At 56.7% G+C, this 13,482-nt stretch overlaps 6 protein-coding genes across 6 annotated transcripts; 3 read left to right on the top strand and 3 right to left on the bottom strand.

Annotated features, from left to right (window-relative positions):
* Positions 1 to 10: 10 nt before the first annotated feature.
* Positions 11 to 1,140, bottom strand: SCHCODRAFT_02622199 (uncharacterized protein). The gene is made up of 5 exons (XM_003036538.2): positions 620 to 1,140; positions 498 to 567; positions 295 to 441; positions 224 to 247; positions 11 to 166 (listed from the first exon to the last, which is right to left on the bottom strand). Exons 1-5 carry the CDS (start codon positions 877 to 879, stop codon positions 149 to 151), a joined length of 519 nt encoding a protein of 172 aa, XP_003036584.2. The 5' UTR covers positions 880 to 1,140; the 3' UTR covers positions 11 to 148.
* A 105-nt stretch (positions 1,141 to 1,245) lies between these two features.
* On the bottom strand, positions 1,246 to 5,127 carry SCHCODRAFT_02622194 (uncharacterized protein). Its single transcript, XM_003036537.2, has 10 exons — positions 4,732 to 5,127; positions 4,557 to 4,680; positions 3,938 to 4,501; positions 3,793 to 3,888; positions 3,182 to 3,746; positions 2,573 to 3,126; positions 2,132 to 2,517; positions 1,970 to 2,083; positions 1,880 to 1,919; positions 1,246 to 1,814 (listed from the first exon to the last, which is right to left on the bottom strand). Exons 1-10 carry the CDS (start codon positions 5,112 to 5,114, stop codon positions 1,341 to 1,343), a joined length of 3,300 nt encoding a protein of 1,099 aa, XP_003036583.1. The 5' UTR covers positions 5,115 to 5,127; the 3' UTR covers positions 1,246 to 1,340.
* Positions 5,128 to 5,198: 71 nt separating this feature from the next.
* SCHCODRAFT_02622192 (alpha/beta-hydrolase) lies at positions 5,199 to 7,964 on the top strand. Its single transcript, XM_003037915.2, has 12 exons — positions 5,199 to 5,436; positions 5,490 to 5,695; positions 5,748 to 5,871; positions 5,926 to 5,993; positions 6,043 to 6,111; positions 6,161 to 6,209; positions 6,260 to 6,399; positions 6,452 to 6,579; positions 6,628 to 6,742; positions 6,800 to 7,042; positions 7,101 to 7,410; positions 7,475 to 7,964. The coding sequence occupies exons 1-12, from the start codon at positions 5,349 to 5,351 to the stop codon at positions 7,864 to 7,866; spliced, it is 1,932 nt and encodes a 643-aa protein (XP_003037961.2). The 5' UTR covers positions 5,199 to 5,348; the 3' UTR covers positions 7,867 to 7,964.
* On the bottom strand, positions 7,650 to 10,533 carry SCHCODRAFT_02730054 (alpha/beta-hydrolase; the record flags this gene model as incomplete). Its single annotated transcript, XM_003036536.2, has 12 exons — positions 7,650 to 8,308; positions 8,393 to 8,624; positions 8,703 to 8,783; positions 8,856 to 9,098; positions 9,156 to 9,270; positions 9,357 to 9,486; positions 9,553 to 9,696; positions 9,748 to 9,796; positions 9,851 to 9,987; positions 10,037 to 10,160; positions 10,210 to 10,400; positions 10,455 to 10,533. The coding sequence occupies 12 exons, from the start codon at positions 10,531 to 10,533 to the stop codon at positions 8,046 to 8,048; spliced, it is 1,788 nt and encodes a 595-aa protein (XP_003036582.2). The 3' UTR covers positions 7,650 to 8,045.
* A 179-nt stretch (positions 10,534 to 10,712) lies between these two features.
* On the top strand, positions 10,713 to 12,005 carry SCHCODRAFT_02622185 (uncharacterized protein). Its single transcript, XM_003037914.2, has 4 exons — positions 10,713 to 11,161; positions 11,210 to 11,374; positions 11,424 to 11,585; positions 11,637 to 12,005. The coding sequence occupies exons 1-4, from the start codon at positions 10,758 to 10,760 to the stop codon at positions 11,908 to 11,910; spliced, it is 1,005 nt and encodes a 334-aa protein (XP_003037960.1). The 5' UTR covers positions 10,713 to 10,757; the 3' UTR covers positions 11,911 to 12,005.
* Positions 12,006 to 12,057: 52 nt separating this feature from the next.
* On the top strand, positions 12,058 to 13,262 carry SCHCODRAFT_02622182 (mitochondrial genome maintenance MGM101). Its single transcript, XM_003037913.2, has 5 exons — positions 12,058 to 12,459; positions 12,517 to 12,664; positions 12,719 to 12,847; positions 12,896 to 12,973; positions 13,030 to 13,262. The coding sequence occupies exons 1-5, from the start codon at positions 12,102 to 12,104 to the stop codon at positions 13,085 to 13,087; spliced, it is 771 nt and encodes a 256-aa protein (XP_003037959.1). The 5' UTR covers positions 12,058 to 12,101; the 3' UTR covers positions 13,088 to 13,262.
* The last annotated feature ends 220 nt before the right edge of the window (positions 13,263 to 13,482 follow it).

Genomic DNA, 13,482 nt, shown 5'->3' with positions numbered 1-13,482 from the left:
TTCAGGCAAATGGGGCGCGTCCCGGTTGGCCCGGGCGACAACAACTAAACAATGCGATAGAATAAATAGGAGAGGTCCAAGAGGTGGGTATTGCGAGGGTATGTCCATCGTAAGAGTCCAAGTCTGTGTATAGTATGGTACAGGTCAACTATGTCAGGGAGCTGTTCTGCAGCAGAAAAGTCAGTGACCCAGTCAAGAGGCATCGTATTCATAGATCACTCACCGTCTTCTCTTGACGCCTTACTTCCTGTTATAGAGTCAGCTTATGCACAGAAGATCAGATAGTCAGCTTACCAGATACGCAAAGACCAGGAGTAGGAAGACCTCATCCTCAAGAAGGGCCTTCGGCTCCATCTGCAGGATCGAAGGCTTCAACTTGCCAAAGAGCTTTGGATGCGACGGTATATAGAACGTCGCAACCAGCTCGTTGAGAAGGAATGCCTAAGTAGGATGTGAAATTATGCAAGGACCATGATTTCGTCAAGGCTCAGTATTACCTTCCAGGTCTCGTCTTCATACCGGATCTCATACTTCTTCCTGTCTGGAGCCCACTGCCAATAGCGAGTCCTGATGATCGTCATAAGAACGCCAAAGGGAGCATCAATACAAGAAAGCATACTTCTTGAACAGGGAGCCAACAGTCTCTTTCAACTCCTTCGTCGTCTTCCGCTGGCCGCCGATCTCAAGGGCTTCCTCCTTCCAATGAATGACACCGGCAGTCGCCGAGTGGCCCGGCGCAGGGTTCGCATCGGTGACGATGGTGTGCTTGCGCCCCCGGTAGCCCGACTTGGTAGTGAAAGTATACAGGATAGAATCGTCCACCTTCGAACGAAGGTTCGTATTGAATAGGTTCGTCTTGTTGTCGAAGGACGCCTCCATCGCGAGAGCGTGAGACCAGGGTACACCAAGATATGCAAGGTCGACAGTGGGTGGAGAATAGCGAGCGTCGACGATGAGCGCAGGATCGTACGTTCGAGGAGACTCCAGAACGGCAGAAGCAAGCCGTGGTAGAGCCTCAAGGCAAGAAGCGACGCTGCCGGCACAGCCCGAGAGAATCTAGTTCGGAGGCGAGTTTCCTGTCAGTGTCGAAGGTTGGGCGAGTGCTCTATGTCGCGGGCGCCCTGCTCATGTCGAGCGACAGTGAACGCGGGTGGCTGAGGTGAGTTAGTCCCGTCAAGCGCCTACACCGTTCGGCCCGGGCTGCCGTCAATGGACCCCCACAACCGAAATATCCTTATTTGGGCTCTCTCAGTAGCTCATAGCCGGAATGGCAGGCGTTCATGGCATATACAGTACATACAAGCTGCTCGAAGCAACGTTCAATAGCCCTAATTACCGCCTCAAAGATCCCAATCCTCTAGCACGAACGACAGCACCCCAAACGCTGATGCCGCCTCACTCGTCCCACCCGCCAAGCTATCCACCCCCCTCCTGATGAACCTCACCAGCCCATCCAGCTCCGTCGAGATCTTCTCGACTCCACCCAGCGGATCCCACTCGCCCACCACCGACGCCCCCGACACCGCGAGCGACGTACTCGGCGCATCCCGCGTCAGATCCGCCTCACCGTCCTCATTCACGTCCTCGTCCTCATCCTCGTCCGACGAGCTGTCGAGAGCGGCCGCCGACGCGCCAAAGCCGATGACGTTCCGCCGTATTCGGCGCTGGTGCCGGCTGCGGTGTTTGCGGGCGAGGAGGGAGTGGCGCGAGATGTCGAGGGTCGCGTTCGCGTCCCCGGAGACGGAGACGAGGAGCTGGCTGAAACTGAGGGATAGGTCGAGGATGGAGAGGACGGCACGGTGAAGTGCGGAGGTCTAGCAAGGGTGGTTGAGATGAGTATCCTGTAACATAGGCGCTGCTGAAGGGTGAATGTACGTACCTTGGGCTGCAAGAGACATCGACCCTCGATGCGCTCGATGCTATGTGCAATGTCAGTAATATACTGATGCTTAGCGGAACATACACGCACTGTTCCTCGTGTAGTGTGATCAAATGGTCTAACGACTCGACATCCTGCACGCGCTTCCTGAACCGAAGGACCTCCGAGTGGATCACATACGTCGTGAAGAAATTCAACAACGCGCTAAAACCCATTAGCACACGTCCCAAACCACCACCAAGCCACACCCACTTGATAAACCAGCTCATCTTCCCCCTAAGCGCATAAAACACCTTCATCATCGCCGTCGGATGCTTGCTGTCCCCGCGGAACAATATGCGTTCTAGCACGCTCTTCGCGCGCATGATCTGGAGGAGGAAGACAAAGATGTTGTTGTAGGTTTGGATGGTCTGAGGTCGGAAAATGTATATGACGGGGAAGGGGACGGAGTAGCCGACGCTGAGGCCGTCGAGGGCGCGGACTGTGCGCGAGATGGAGCGCTCTTTTTCCTTACCGCCGCGGTAGGAGAGTCGCACAAGAGCGGGCTGGATCCAGGAGGTGGCTTTGGTCCGCTCAACGACGTCGGTGAAGCAGGTGTTGATGAAGTGGAAGTCGGCCCAGGATTGCTGTGCGTCCATCTAGCGGAACCGCGTCAATACAACTCCAGCGTGTTCTCAGACGTGCATTGCTGACCTTCTCAAATACAAGGTCAGCAAAGTGAGCGATGGTATCTCCTCTCCGCATCAAGTAAAGCCCCTCGATAGCAGCCAAATGCTCCTCAAAGTCCTGCCGCACCACCGACACCAACGCCCTCCCGACCTTCGCACAGTGCGGGTTGAGCGCATCATACACAGCATGCGCTAGTGTATCTGCCGACAGGTCCATCTTCGCCTCCGCCGCGACCAGCTCTCCGAACGACCGCCAGCTATCCAGGTGCACTTTCTCCCCATCCGCCGGCTCGTCTCCCAGCGCGCGCAGCAACCCGATACCCTTCCCCGCCCCGAGCACCATCTCAGCGACGGGCGCAAGGAAGGCGGGGACGACTTTGCGCGCCGGCGCGCTCGGGTCTTCGCCGTTGTCGGAGACGATGTCGTCGCGGAGGGTATACGCGTCGGCCCAGAAATCGGGGTCGAGCATACCCATGCCCATCATGCCCACGCCGAGACCGCTACCTTCGATAAAGAACTCATCGTCGAGCTCTTTGCCTGTGGGGTCCATGCCGTCGCGTAGCCAGAGGTGTATCATGCCTGTGGGTCTAGTGAGCGTGTCATCTAGGTATAGATGTAGGAAAAGAATGATTACCCCAAACGGGCTCCGCGGTAAGCTGGAAGGCCGCAAGCAGAGCGTCTGCGGTTACGGCTTCCCCGATCTCGATGTGCGCTCGGTACGCGTCGAGGAGCGCGTCGAGGAGCACCGCACTATTCCTCGCAGCACCTTTCACGGGCAACTTCCACCGCCCTTGCTCCGACTCCGCTCCAATCGCATTTACAACATTTAGCAATGCAGGAAAAGCGCGCTCATACCGATCCCTCAGCGCCTTCTCCGTGCTCAGCAGGCTGACTACCAGCATTCCAGCGCCCACGCCCTCCCTCGCACAACAGATATCCTGCTCTCGGGAAGCACACCACGCATCAAAGCCCCGCAGCTGCTCGGCTACCGCGTCAGCGAAAGCCTCGAGCGTGCGGATGGGCGCCTTGGGCTTGATGTAGGAGGTTCGTTGCGGCTGACGGTCGGAGACCTGGGCAAGGACGAAGCTGACGAAAGTGCGGAGGTGGTAGAGGACGCTCGCGGTTTGGCAGAAGGATTTGAGGATGGATTGCTGGCTGCCGAGGGAGAGGTGGGCCAGGCGGGGCGCGTCGGAGCGTATCTAATAGAGGTTAGATGAGCAGACGGTGGGTAAGCGAGGTACTCACTGGGCAAGAGTGCATGTCGGCGATGAACATGATGTTGTGCCTGCCTTGCAAGCCGATCAAGATTTCGCGCACCATGTCGACTTCGTCGATATACACCTGCAATTCAAATTGTTAGCTGCGATTCAAAGCAAATTCAATGCTGTACCTCCGGGGTGAGAGGCATGGTTTGTCCCCGAGCAACGGCTCTTTGCATGCTTGCCCCGAATGTTGCTGCGTCGCCGATATCAAAAGGTCCAGTGGGATTCACGTCGCTCTTGTAATGATTCGTCCAGTACTGTCGCGCCCGCAGCTCTTCGACGGCCTGTCTATGGGTGTATGTGTACTTTGGGGCCGGCTGCAGGAGGGGGACCTCAGCAACTGCCGGGGGCGTGGTAGGCAAGATCGGCGCCTCTTCCGCGGATGAGAAAGAGTCGTTCAACGAGTCCAGCTCCGGGTCGTCGGACATGGTCGACAAAGAGGGCGCACTTCCGTCGCTGAGGTCGTCTGCATCTGACTCGCGAACGAACCCAGGCGGCAAGCCGTAGACTCCTTTCCAGTGCTCGCCTTCGAAAGGCTCATCGCCGATGATGTCGAGCCATGTCGTAGGTCTTGGAGGTGCGATTGGGTTGCTGATCTCCTCGAGGTAATGTTCAGCATATGCCAGAGATGCCGGAGAGGGTCCGTTGGACATGCTGATCAGGAAGTGGATGTGCGCTGGGACGTTACTTGACTGCAACATGCTGTCAGTTAAGCCTCATCTCACCTGAAGCCGGACCATTCCTTACCCTGATGTCAGAGTCGAGATCATCTTTCTTCAGTTGGACCAAGTCATCCTTGAGCCGCTGCGCCGACTTCAGCAGGGCATCTGCCAGAGCGTCTTGGTTGTTGATTCGCGCTTTCTGCACCAGCCTGAGCTCAAGTTCATCTAATGACAGCTAGGTAGACATTTGATAGACTGACCCTCGTATCTGACGGTCAATACGATCCAGATCAACTGTAGTCGCTTGCTTATTGGTCTCTAGATTCTTCAGCACGAACTCGACGTCTTGCATATGTTGTAGCGCATCGTCTTCGTTCTCAGGGTTATTTCCAGTGATCTGAGTGACGAGTTTCTGACAGAGGGGCAGCAGACGATTGCGCGCATGTCGCGCTTGGGGTCGTATGGAAAGTCGAGAGCCAGGCCGCACAGACGCGCTTGATTGGGGTCGAGGAACACCGAGAGTGCTAGATCCAGATGCACGACGTTGATTTGCGATGCCAGAGCCTGAAGCACGTCTGAATCCAGCGCTAGACTGCGATCGCGGTGGGCGCCCGAGGCCTGGTGCGCTGTTCGAGGGGAGCATGGTGGCGGCAGGCAAGACGCGTTTATTGTGTTCAGACGCGTCGTGATCACCATCCACGTGTCGACGCGGACTCAGAACTGCGGTCTCTCGCGTCTCTCATCGCCGTCGACAACGTGCTCGCTGTTGCTGCTCACTGTCATCGCCTTTCTCGCATAGACCGACATCCTGATACTCTAAGGCGGCGGCGAGCTTGATAGCCACACGTCGCACGGCCTCGCAAACGCCTGTGCCACCATGGGTGTTCCCCGCATACCCAGCCTCTTTCTCTGCGCGGCGCTCTGGGTGCAATGCGTAATATTCGTGCTGGGCGCGCCGACGGACAGTGCGTGGCGTACTTGGCACTGTGAAGATGGTGTTATTGATACAGCGAAACAGTCCCCTCGGCAGCCAGCTTCTACGTCCCTTCCCTCCCCGACTTACAACCCCACCCCGATCGCCCCCTCTCAATATTCGCCGGACATCTATCATCAGACCCGGATGCTAGCAAGGCAGCTGCTACAGATGTTACCGCACACCTCTACTTCGTCATGATCAAGAACCGGCGTGTTGCGGACAAGGAACGGATTATGTTCTGGTTCAATGTGCGTCCCGTACGCCTCGGTTCTACACCCTCGTTACTGACAGTGTACGTAGGGCGGGCCAGGATGCTCATCATTTGATGGGCTAATGATGGAGAACGGTCCTTGGCGCGTTGATGGAAATGGTGGACTGAAGGTCGCGGACGGTGGATGGGAGGAATACACCACCATGGTGTACGGTGCGCCCGTCCGACTGCCTAAGTCCCCCCTTCCTTGCTGATGGGTACACCTAGTCGATCAGCCAGCGGGGACTGGCTTCTCATACACGGCGACGAACCACTACGTGCAGACCTTAGAGGAAGTGAGGAGCATCCTACCTGCATATAGCAGACACTGACAGTGCTCCGCAGGCTTCCCAACAACTTCTGGTATTCCTGCACAACTTTTATGATGTATTTCCCGAGTACAAGTCGATGGAGGTTAGCAGAGCTATACCCGATCGTCACTTGAAACTCACAAAAGATATAGACGTACTTCGGTGGTGAGAGCTACGCGGGGCAGTACCTCCCGTACTTCGGTAGGAATCCTACTCTGCAATTTACACCTCGTCCTAACGACCTTATGTAGCGGACGCGGTACTTAACTCGGATCTCTACATCCCTCTGCGCGGTGTTGCAATAGGCAATGGCTGGATTGACTCACGAAGGCAATATCCTTCCTACATCGACTACCTCGTACGAGTTGGTATACTCTCTGAGACGAGCGACGTAAGCCCTCACAAAGTATCACTACCACCGGTCATATCAACGTTGCATTCAGGAATACAAGGAAGCGAAGGAAAAGACGGAGTCCTGCATCAAAGGCTTCGAAAACTACGTCAATGAGCCGATCAACATCCAGGAATGCGAAGGCCTCATCATGGACGTTGCGAAGGTCCGGGAAAAGCAGTAAGTAGGGCGATGAATGCTCAGTCTTCGACGCTCACGACGAAACAGGGACGGCGACAAGCAGATGTGCATGAACATCTACGATGTTCGCCTCGATGACACTGCACCCGCCTGCGGCATGAACTGGCCACCAGATATCAAGCCCATTACGGAGTACCTAGATGTTCGCATTGTCTCTTCATAGCATATTCCCCACTCGTACTCATTCTCTTCTCTGCAGCGATCCGACGTCGTCTCTGCCCTCCACGCCGAGGCCCACTCCGGATCCTGGGTCGAGTGCCGCGGACAGGTGCACGTCCAGTTCCGCGAGGAGCGATCGAACTCGTCCATCACTGTTCTCCCGAAGGTCCTCGAGCGCATACCGGTGCTACTGTTTGCGGGCGACCAGGATTATATCTGCAACTATGTCGGGCTGGAGAATATGATCCAGGCGATGTCGTGGAATGATGGGACGGGGTTGGGGGTGGGTGGACTCTGTCTTGCTTTGTGAACGAGGGACTGGCGCTGATGAGAGCCCACAGAAAGTACAAACACAATCTTGGACGGTGGACGGCGCGCCCGCAGGGACGTGGGTCTCGTCGCGCAACCTCACCTACGCGAAGATCTTCAACGCCTCGCATATGGCGCCCTTCGACCTGCCGCACGTCAGCCACGACATGATCCTGCGCTTCATGAACGTCAACTTCTCCGCCATCCTCGACGGCTCGGCGCGTATACCCAGTAGCATCGGGTCGGAGGAGAAGCCCACTTTTACTGCGATTGAGGAGGAGTTGCCAAACACTCCCATCACACCGGGAAAGACGCCTGAGCAGGATAAGGCGATGTGGGAGGGTGAGGAGCATTTACCCTCTTATCTAGCTATCCGAATGATCAAATCACTAACAAACCCTCGCAGCATACTACAACGCCGGCTCCGCCGCCCTTGTCCTTGTTGTCGTATTCGGCATTATCGGTGCCGTCGTGTGGTTCCGCCGCCGGCGCGGGGGCAGCCTGCGCCTCCCTGGTACTGTCGACTTCAGCAGGCGGCCGGGCGACTTCAGTAGTCGCGCCGACGCCGAGGAGAGTATTCCTCTGAACGCCAGCGACAGCATGGGGAACCTACGAAACAGCAGTACACCCCGACTTAGCGAAGATGGCGATGGGCGCACGTTGCGTGGAGACGATGACGAGAGGAAGGATAAGGGGAAAGGGCGCGCGCTGTTGCCGCCGGAGCCCATATTCGATGTGGGGAGCGATGATGAGGATGGGTATAGGGATGAGCATGAGCATGGGAGGAAGGATGCGTAGGTGGGACAGCCTCTGTCAGTCTGTAAATTACAGTACATGGCGCACAGTCAGTGTATTATTTATGTGGCTACTTATTGGCTGGCGTTGTGAGCTTGAGGATGATCGTGAGCTTGAGGATGGTGTGTAGCGTGAATGTCGCGCAGTAATCTGTGACTGAGATTAGATTGTGCAAGCCAGTGCTACCTATCCTGGTAGAACGCTTCGTCGTTGAAGATAGGCGCCGGGGGAGGGATGCCAGCGCGCCCTTTGCCTTTGTTAGGTGTTATGGGCTCCTCCGTGTCGGGGTCTCGTTCTCGGGTGGTGAGGGGTATGCTTTCTTCTTCGTCCGGGTGCACGCCGGGCTCTACGCGGGACTGTCTTCGCCAGCGGAACCACATCACCGCGCCGATGATGCCCGCGACAATTACCAGGACAAAAACGGCGGACCCGGCGTTGAAGTAGGCTGTGGATCGGGATGAGTTACCGTTCCCTCTTCCCGATTCGCGACAGCAGGAACATCCTCAAGCGCGAGTTGATTACCACACACCTTCCTCCATTGCCGTATGCTGCTCCTCAGTCTTCCCCGGCTTGCCCTCCCCTTCTCCACCTTCCGCTTCACCTAAAGTAACGAAATGGGGTTTGGCGTCTGCGCCGACGCTGCTGGGTATGCGCGCAGAACCGTCCGCGAGGGCGGAGAAGTTGACGTGCATGAAGCGGAGGATCATGTCGTGTGCGACGTGCGGGACGTCGTAGGGGACCATGTGGGATGCGTTGTATATCTGACGAAGGGGTTATGAGTCCAGTGAGGGAGTCATGGAAGGGACATAGGTAGTTTGTGGCAACCGGGTGGCACGCACCTTCACGTAGGTCAGGTTGCGCGCCGACGTCCACACGCCCGCAGGCTCGTCGTTAACCGTGTAGTCCAGTCGCTCTGCGTCCTGCATGCCAGATTTCCTCGTCAGCCTTTCCTTCCTCATCCCATCCCAAGCCAAACACCAAGCGCCACTCACCCCCAATCCCCTCCTCCCACCCCACTCCAAAGCCGCAATTGTATCCTCCTGCCCCACATAGTTGCATATATAATCCTGGTCGCCCGCGAATAACAGCACCTCGATGCGCTCGAGCAATCCTGGTAAGAGGTTGACGGACGAGTTGTGCTGCTTGCTGTAGAACTGGCGGCCAACGGTGCTGGAGCATTCGGCCCAGGGGGTGGTGTGGGCGTCCGCGTGGATGGCGGAGATGACTTCGGGGCGCTGAGGAAGGCGGGTTAGTGACAGAGACAGGGCAGGGCGATCCAAGGGCAGGCTCACGTTGAGGTAGGTGCCGACAGGCTTGACCTCTGGAGGCCAATTCATGCCACAATCTGGGTAAGTGTCGTCCAATCGTACGTCGTAGACGTTCATGCACAATTCTTGACCGTGTACCCTGCAGATAATTTGGTGAGTCTCTGGGACTTAAGCAACACCGTAGATCGAGATCAATATAGAGAAGAAAATGGAGCCGGTACGCACTTTTTTCGTCTAACCTCAGCAATCTCAGACAGCATACGCTCGCATCCGCCAACGCTTGTCGGCTCGCTTGCATTGTCCTTTTGGTAGTCGTCCTCGTACAGTTTCGTACATGCTTCGGAGCGTTCCTTGCCTTTGTCGTAGGCCTGCGCAGAAGCGGGTCAACATTTGTCGAAGGCCACTACTTCTCTTTGCGCACTCACCTCGGTGCCTTCGGTCAGTATACCCTGAGCGACGAGGAATTTGAAGTAGGCAGGGTATTGGTGTCGCGCGCTTATCCATCCATTCCCTAGGGCTATTCCGCGCAGTGGTATGTTGAGATTCGAGTCGAGGATGGCATCCGCTGAACAGGTGGTAAGAGAAGGATTAATATCGGAATAAAGGGGAAACCTACCAAAGAAAGGTATATATTGTCCTGCGTAGCTTTCGCCGGCGAGGTAGGTCTGCGTAGGCATTAGCACATAGCCTCTTGAGCCAGAGTCAAAACTGAGGCATACCTCTGTGGTTTTATACTCAGGGAAGACCTCATAAAAGTTTTTGAGGAAGACAAGCAATTGCTCGGAGGCCTCTTCTAGGGTGTGGATGTAATGGCCTTCTGCGGTATACGAAAATCCCGTTCCAGCGGGTTGGTCGACTGTCAAAAGCTGTCGGAGCGTGTTCGTCTGAGAGGGGATGCAACGTACTATAGACCATTGTCGTATATTCCTCCCAGCCACCGTCCACTAGCTTCAAGCCACCATTCCCATCTGTCCGCCATGGTCCATTCTCCATCATCAACCCATCGAACGATGAGCAGCCTGGACCGCCCTACGCAAGTCAGTGACGCGTCAAGCAGCGAATGGACCTCGACACACACGTTGAACCAGAACAGTATACGGTTCTTGTCCGCCGTCCGTCTATTCTTGATAAGGAAAAAGTAGAGGTGGGACTGGATCTCGCGGTCCTCATCGGGGTCGGAGGGGATGTGGCCAGCGTAGAGATGTAGGGGGTGGTCTGGGTCCTGCCTGAGGTCCGGCAGGGCAGGTACGTAGAAATTGGCAGCGGTGACTGAATGATATCGCCTTCAATGGAGTGATTCCGCGGATGAAATGCGTCACGTACGATCCGCAGGGAAGGCTGAGGCCGTCTGACTTGCAAGCAAAGATATTCCAGCCCACACAAGACCGAGTAGATTGAGCATGACCCCTCCACCAAGCCCTCGGGAACGCAGAGGGAGAAAAAACGCGTCGGTCGTCGCCCTCGTCGAAATAAGCGCCCGCCGCAGCTCCGCGCAGCACGCGACACGCGACAACAACCTCCGTTCGGGCCGGGACGCCGAGATAACGGAAGGGGGGTGCCTGATCGCGCCATGGCTCCCCTCGTCGAGATAACCAGCGCGGGAGCTCCTTGCTGCCCACCACCATCATGAAGCTCCTCCATGGCCTATCCTTGCTGGCGCTGCTCTCATCTGTGAGCGCGCAGTACTTCTCCGAGGGCTGGGACCCCAGCAAGCCCATCCCGACGAGCAGCTATGGGAAGGCGAAGCCCGCGGCGGCGGAGGGGGAGGCGGCGGCTAGTGCTCCTGCGGATGAGCCGCTGACGCCGTCGAAGTTGTTCAGCTATCTTGACTCGGAGAAGCTTTTGCACACGAAGCCGGCGCAGTACTTGTTTGAGAAGCTGGGGATGAACATCACGGAGAAGCTGGACCAGGCGAAGGGGATCTGGGACGACCGGATACAGCTTATCACGGACGACAACTACGAGGAGCTGATTGTGAACGAGCCGCTCACGGAGGAAGAGGAGCACGAGAGGGTGTGGTGTATTGTTATGTGAGTGTTGAGCTCGTATTTCTTGTCCATAGCTTACGCCTCTGTCAGATCGACGACAGCAGCGAAACATGACGCCGTCTCCAAGTTTGTGGACGAGCAGTTTGACATCGCGTACAACGATACCCTCATTGCCGAAGACCTTCCTCATGTCCAGTGGGGACGCATCGACTACCTCAATGTCACGTATCTCACGACCAAGTGGAACGTATGGAGGTGCGCAGGTTCCTTCCACCACATATCCTCTTCCTGATCTTAAACATAGCGGCCCATGGATCGTCATTGCCAAAGAGCGCGGAAAGGTGCTGCGCTTCTACCGTACTGGCCTCCTGCACATGCGCAACGGAGGTCTGAGGGAAATGCTCCGCGACAAGGCCTACGAGAGCTATCCACCCTGGAACAGCTCCTTCGGCCCAGGCGGGGACTAGTACGGCCGTTTCTACCCTCGTCTGCCTTTACCTTCTCATCTTCTCTACAGCGAGCAATATATGCACTACTGGGCGCAGTTCAACCTCCTGCTGCACACCTACCTCTCGATGATCCCGAGATGGATGGCGTTCATCCTGTCGGGCACGGTCGCGTCGCTCTTCATGCAGCTGTTGCATAGAGGAGACAAGACACCCAAAGTACCCAAAGCTCCGGCAGTCAAGCCTGTTGCCGCACCTGCTGAGCCTACTGCGAAGCCTGAGGCGAAGACGACGTCCTCGAAGGCCGGGAAGTCGAACGCGAAGCAGAGAAAGAACAAGAAGTAGGTTGTATGAGCGAGATATGCGGCGGTGTATGTACAAATGTATGGTACAGGACATATTGGATCAGAGAGAGGGACTTCATGCCCATGAGAAGGCCAGACTGCGTACACCTGAGTCGGCGTAAGCCAGCTTACGTCATGCACGCGATCTCAACAACGCGCCCATCCACGGACGCGCTCTTGACCTGAGCGACCATGGCGAGCGCGTTCGTCAGACAACTCGCGAGGACGAGCCGCCTGGCGCGCTCTCCTCTCACATCCGCGCGTGTGGCACCGCGTACCACCCCATATCTCTCTCAGATTGCGCGCGCGAGCACAACCGCGACGGACGGTGCAAAGTCCTCCCCTGCAGCCGACAAATCCGCCACCCAGGACTCCGAGTTCAAGGTCTCCTCCGAGGCACCTGCGCGCGAAGCCGAAGAATCCGGCCCTCTCGACGAGCACACGGACTGGTCGAAGAGCTACTCGGGCTTGGGGACCAGCGCGTTCCCGAAGGAGGTGACGGATGTGCTGCTGGCGCCGGTTGACCCTGCGGATGTGGAGATGAAGCCTGGTGAGTAGCACAGGTTCCGCCGCACGCTCAAGCGATATCAACGCGTGTACTGCTCAGACGGCATGATCTACCTCCCCGAGATCAAGTACCGACGCATCCTGAACAAGGCGTTTGGCCCCGGCGCGTGGGGGCTTGCACCGCGGAGTCCGACGAATGTAGGCCCGAAGGTGGTGAGCAGGGAGTATGCGTTGATCTGTATGGGACGGTGCGTGGCGTTGCCTTGTTCTGTATGCAGACTTAGTCAATATGCGCCAAATAGTCTGGTCTCGATCGCACGCGGGGAGCAGGAGTACTTCGACCCGTCGGGCATCCCGACTGCAACGGAGTCCTGCAAGAGCAATGCTCTGATGCGCTGCTGCAAGGATTTGGGGATTGCAAGCGAGCTCTGGTGCGCTATCCTTCTAATGCATGAATGTCCCTTGCTAACGTCGCCCAGGGATCCGCGATTCATTAGGGAGTTCAAGGCGAAGTACTGCGTCGAGGTTTTCGCCGAGCACGTACCCACGAAGAAGAAGTACGTCTCGGACTCAACACGCGCCAAGGGCTTACTGACCAGGTTGGAATGTATAGGAGGAAATTGTGGCGCCGCAAGGACCAGGGCAAGTTCACTTACCCATACCAAGAGTAGACTCTTTGATGTCCTTCGCTGCCTTCCTAACGTCGAATGCATATTAACCTCCTATCCTCTGTTGTTTGCACTCCGTAGCAGTTCAAAAGTCCATAAGCAAGAGGCTATTTCACCCAAGTGCATCAACACCGGGTCTCTTTCCCCATGGCGGATAGAATACTCCGGGTTCGAAGCGGTTGCGGCTTGCACGCTCACGGACGGCTGCCGCGAGCGCTCTTCAGGGAGGTCCGAGCGCCGAGCGGGCGTTATCATCGTTGCGGTAGTCGTCAAGAACACCCTTGTAGCGTGCGACCCAGCGGACGACCATCTGACGATCTCTGATCAGCGAGTCTGGGCTCGGGCATGTGCGCTGCGCCTCTGGACCCCTCTGAAGTAGGCTGAAGTACTCTATACCA

Source organism: Schizophyllum commune (genome assembly GCF_000143185.2).
Source record: "Schizophyllum commune H4-8 unplaced genomic scaffold SCHCOscaffold_5, whole genome shotgun sequence".
Classification (NCBI taxonomy): domain Eukaryota; kingdom Fungi; phylum Basidiomycota; class Agaricomycetes; order Agaricales; family Schizophyllaceae; genus Schizophyllum; species Schizophyllum commune.
This window is presented reverse-complemented; position numbering and strand designations above follow the sequence as displayed.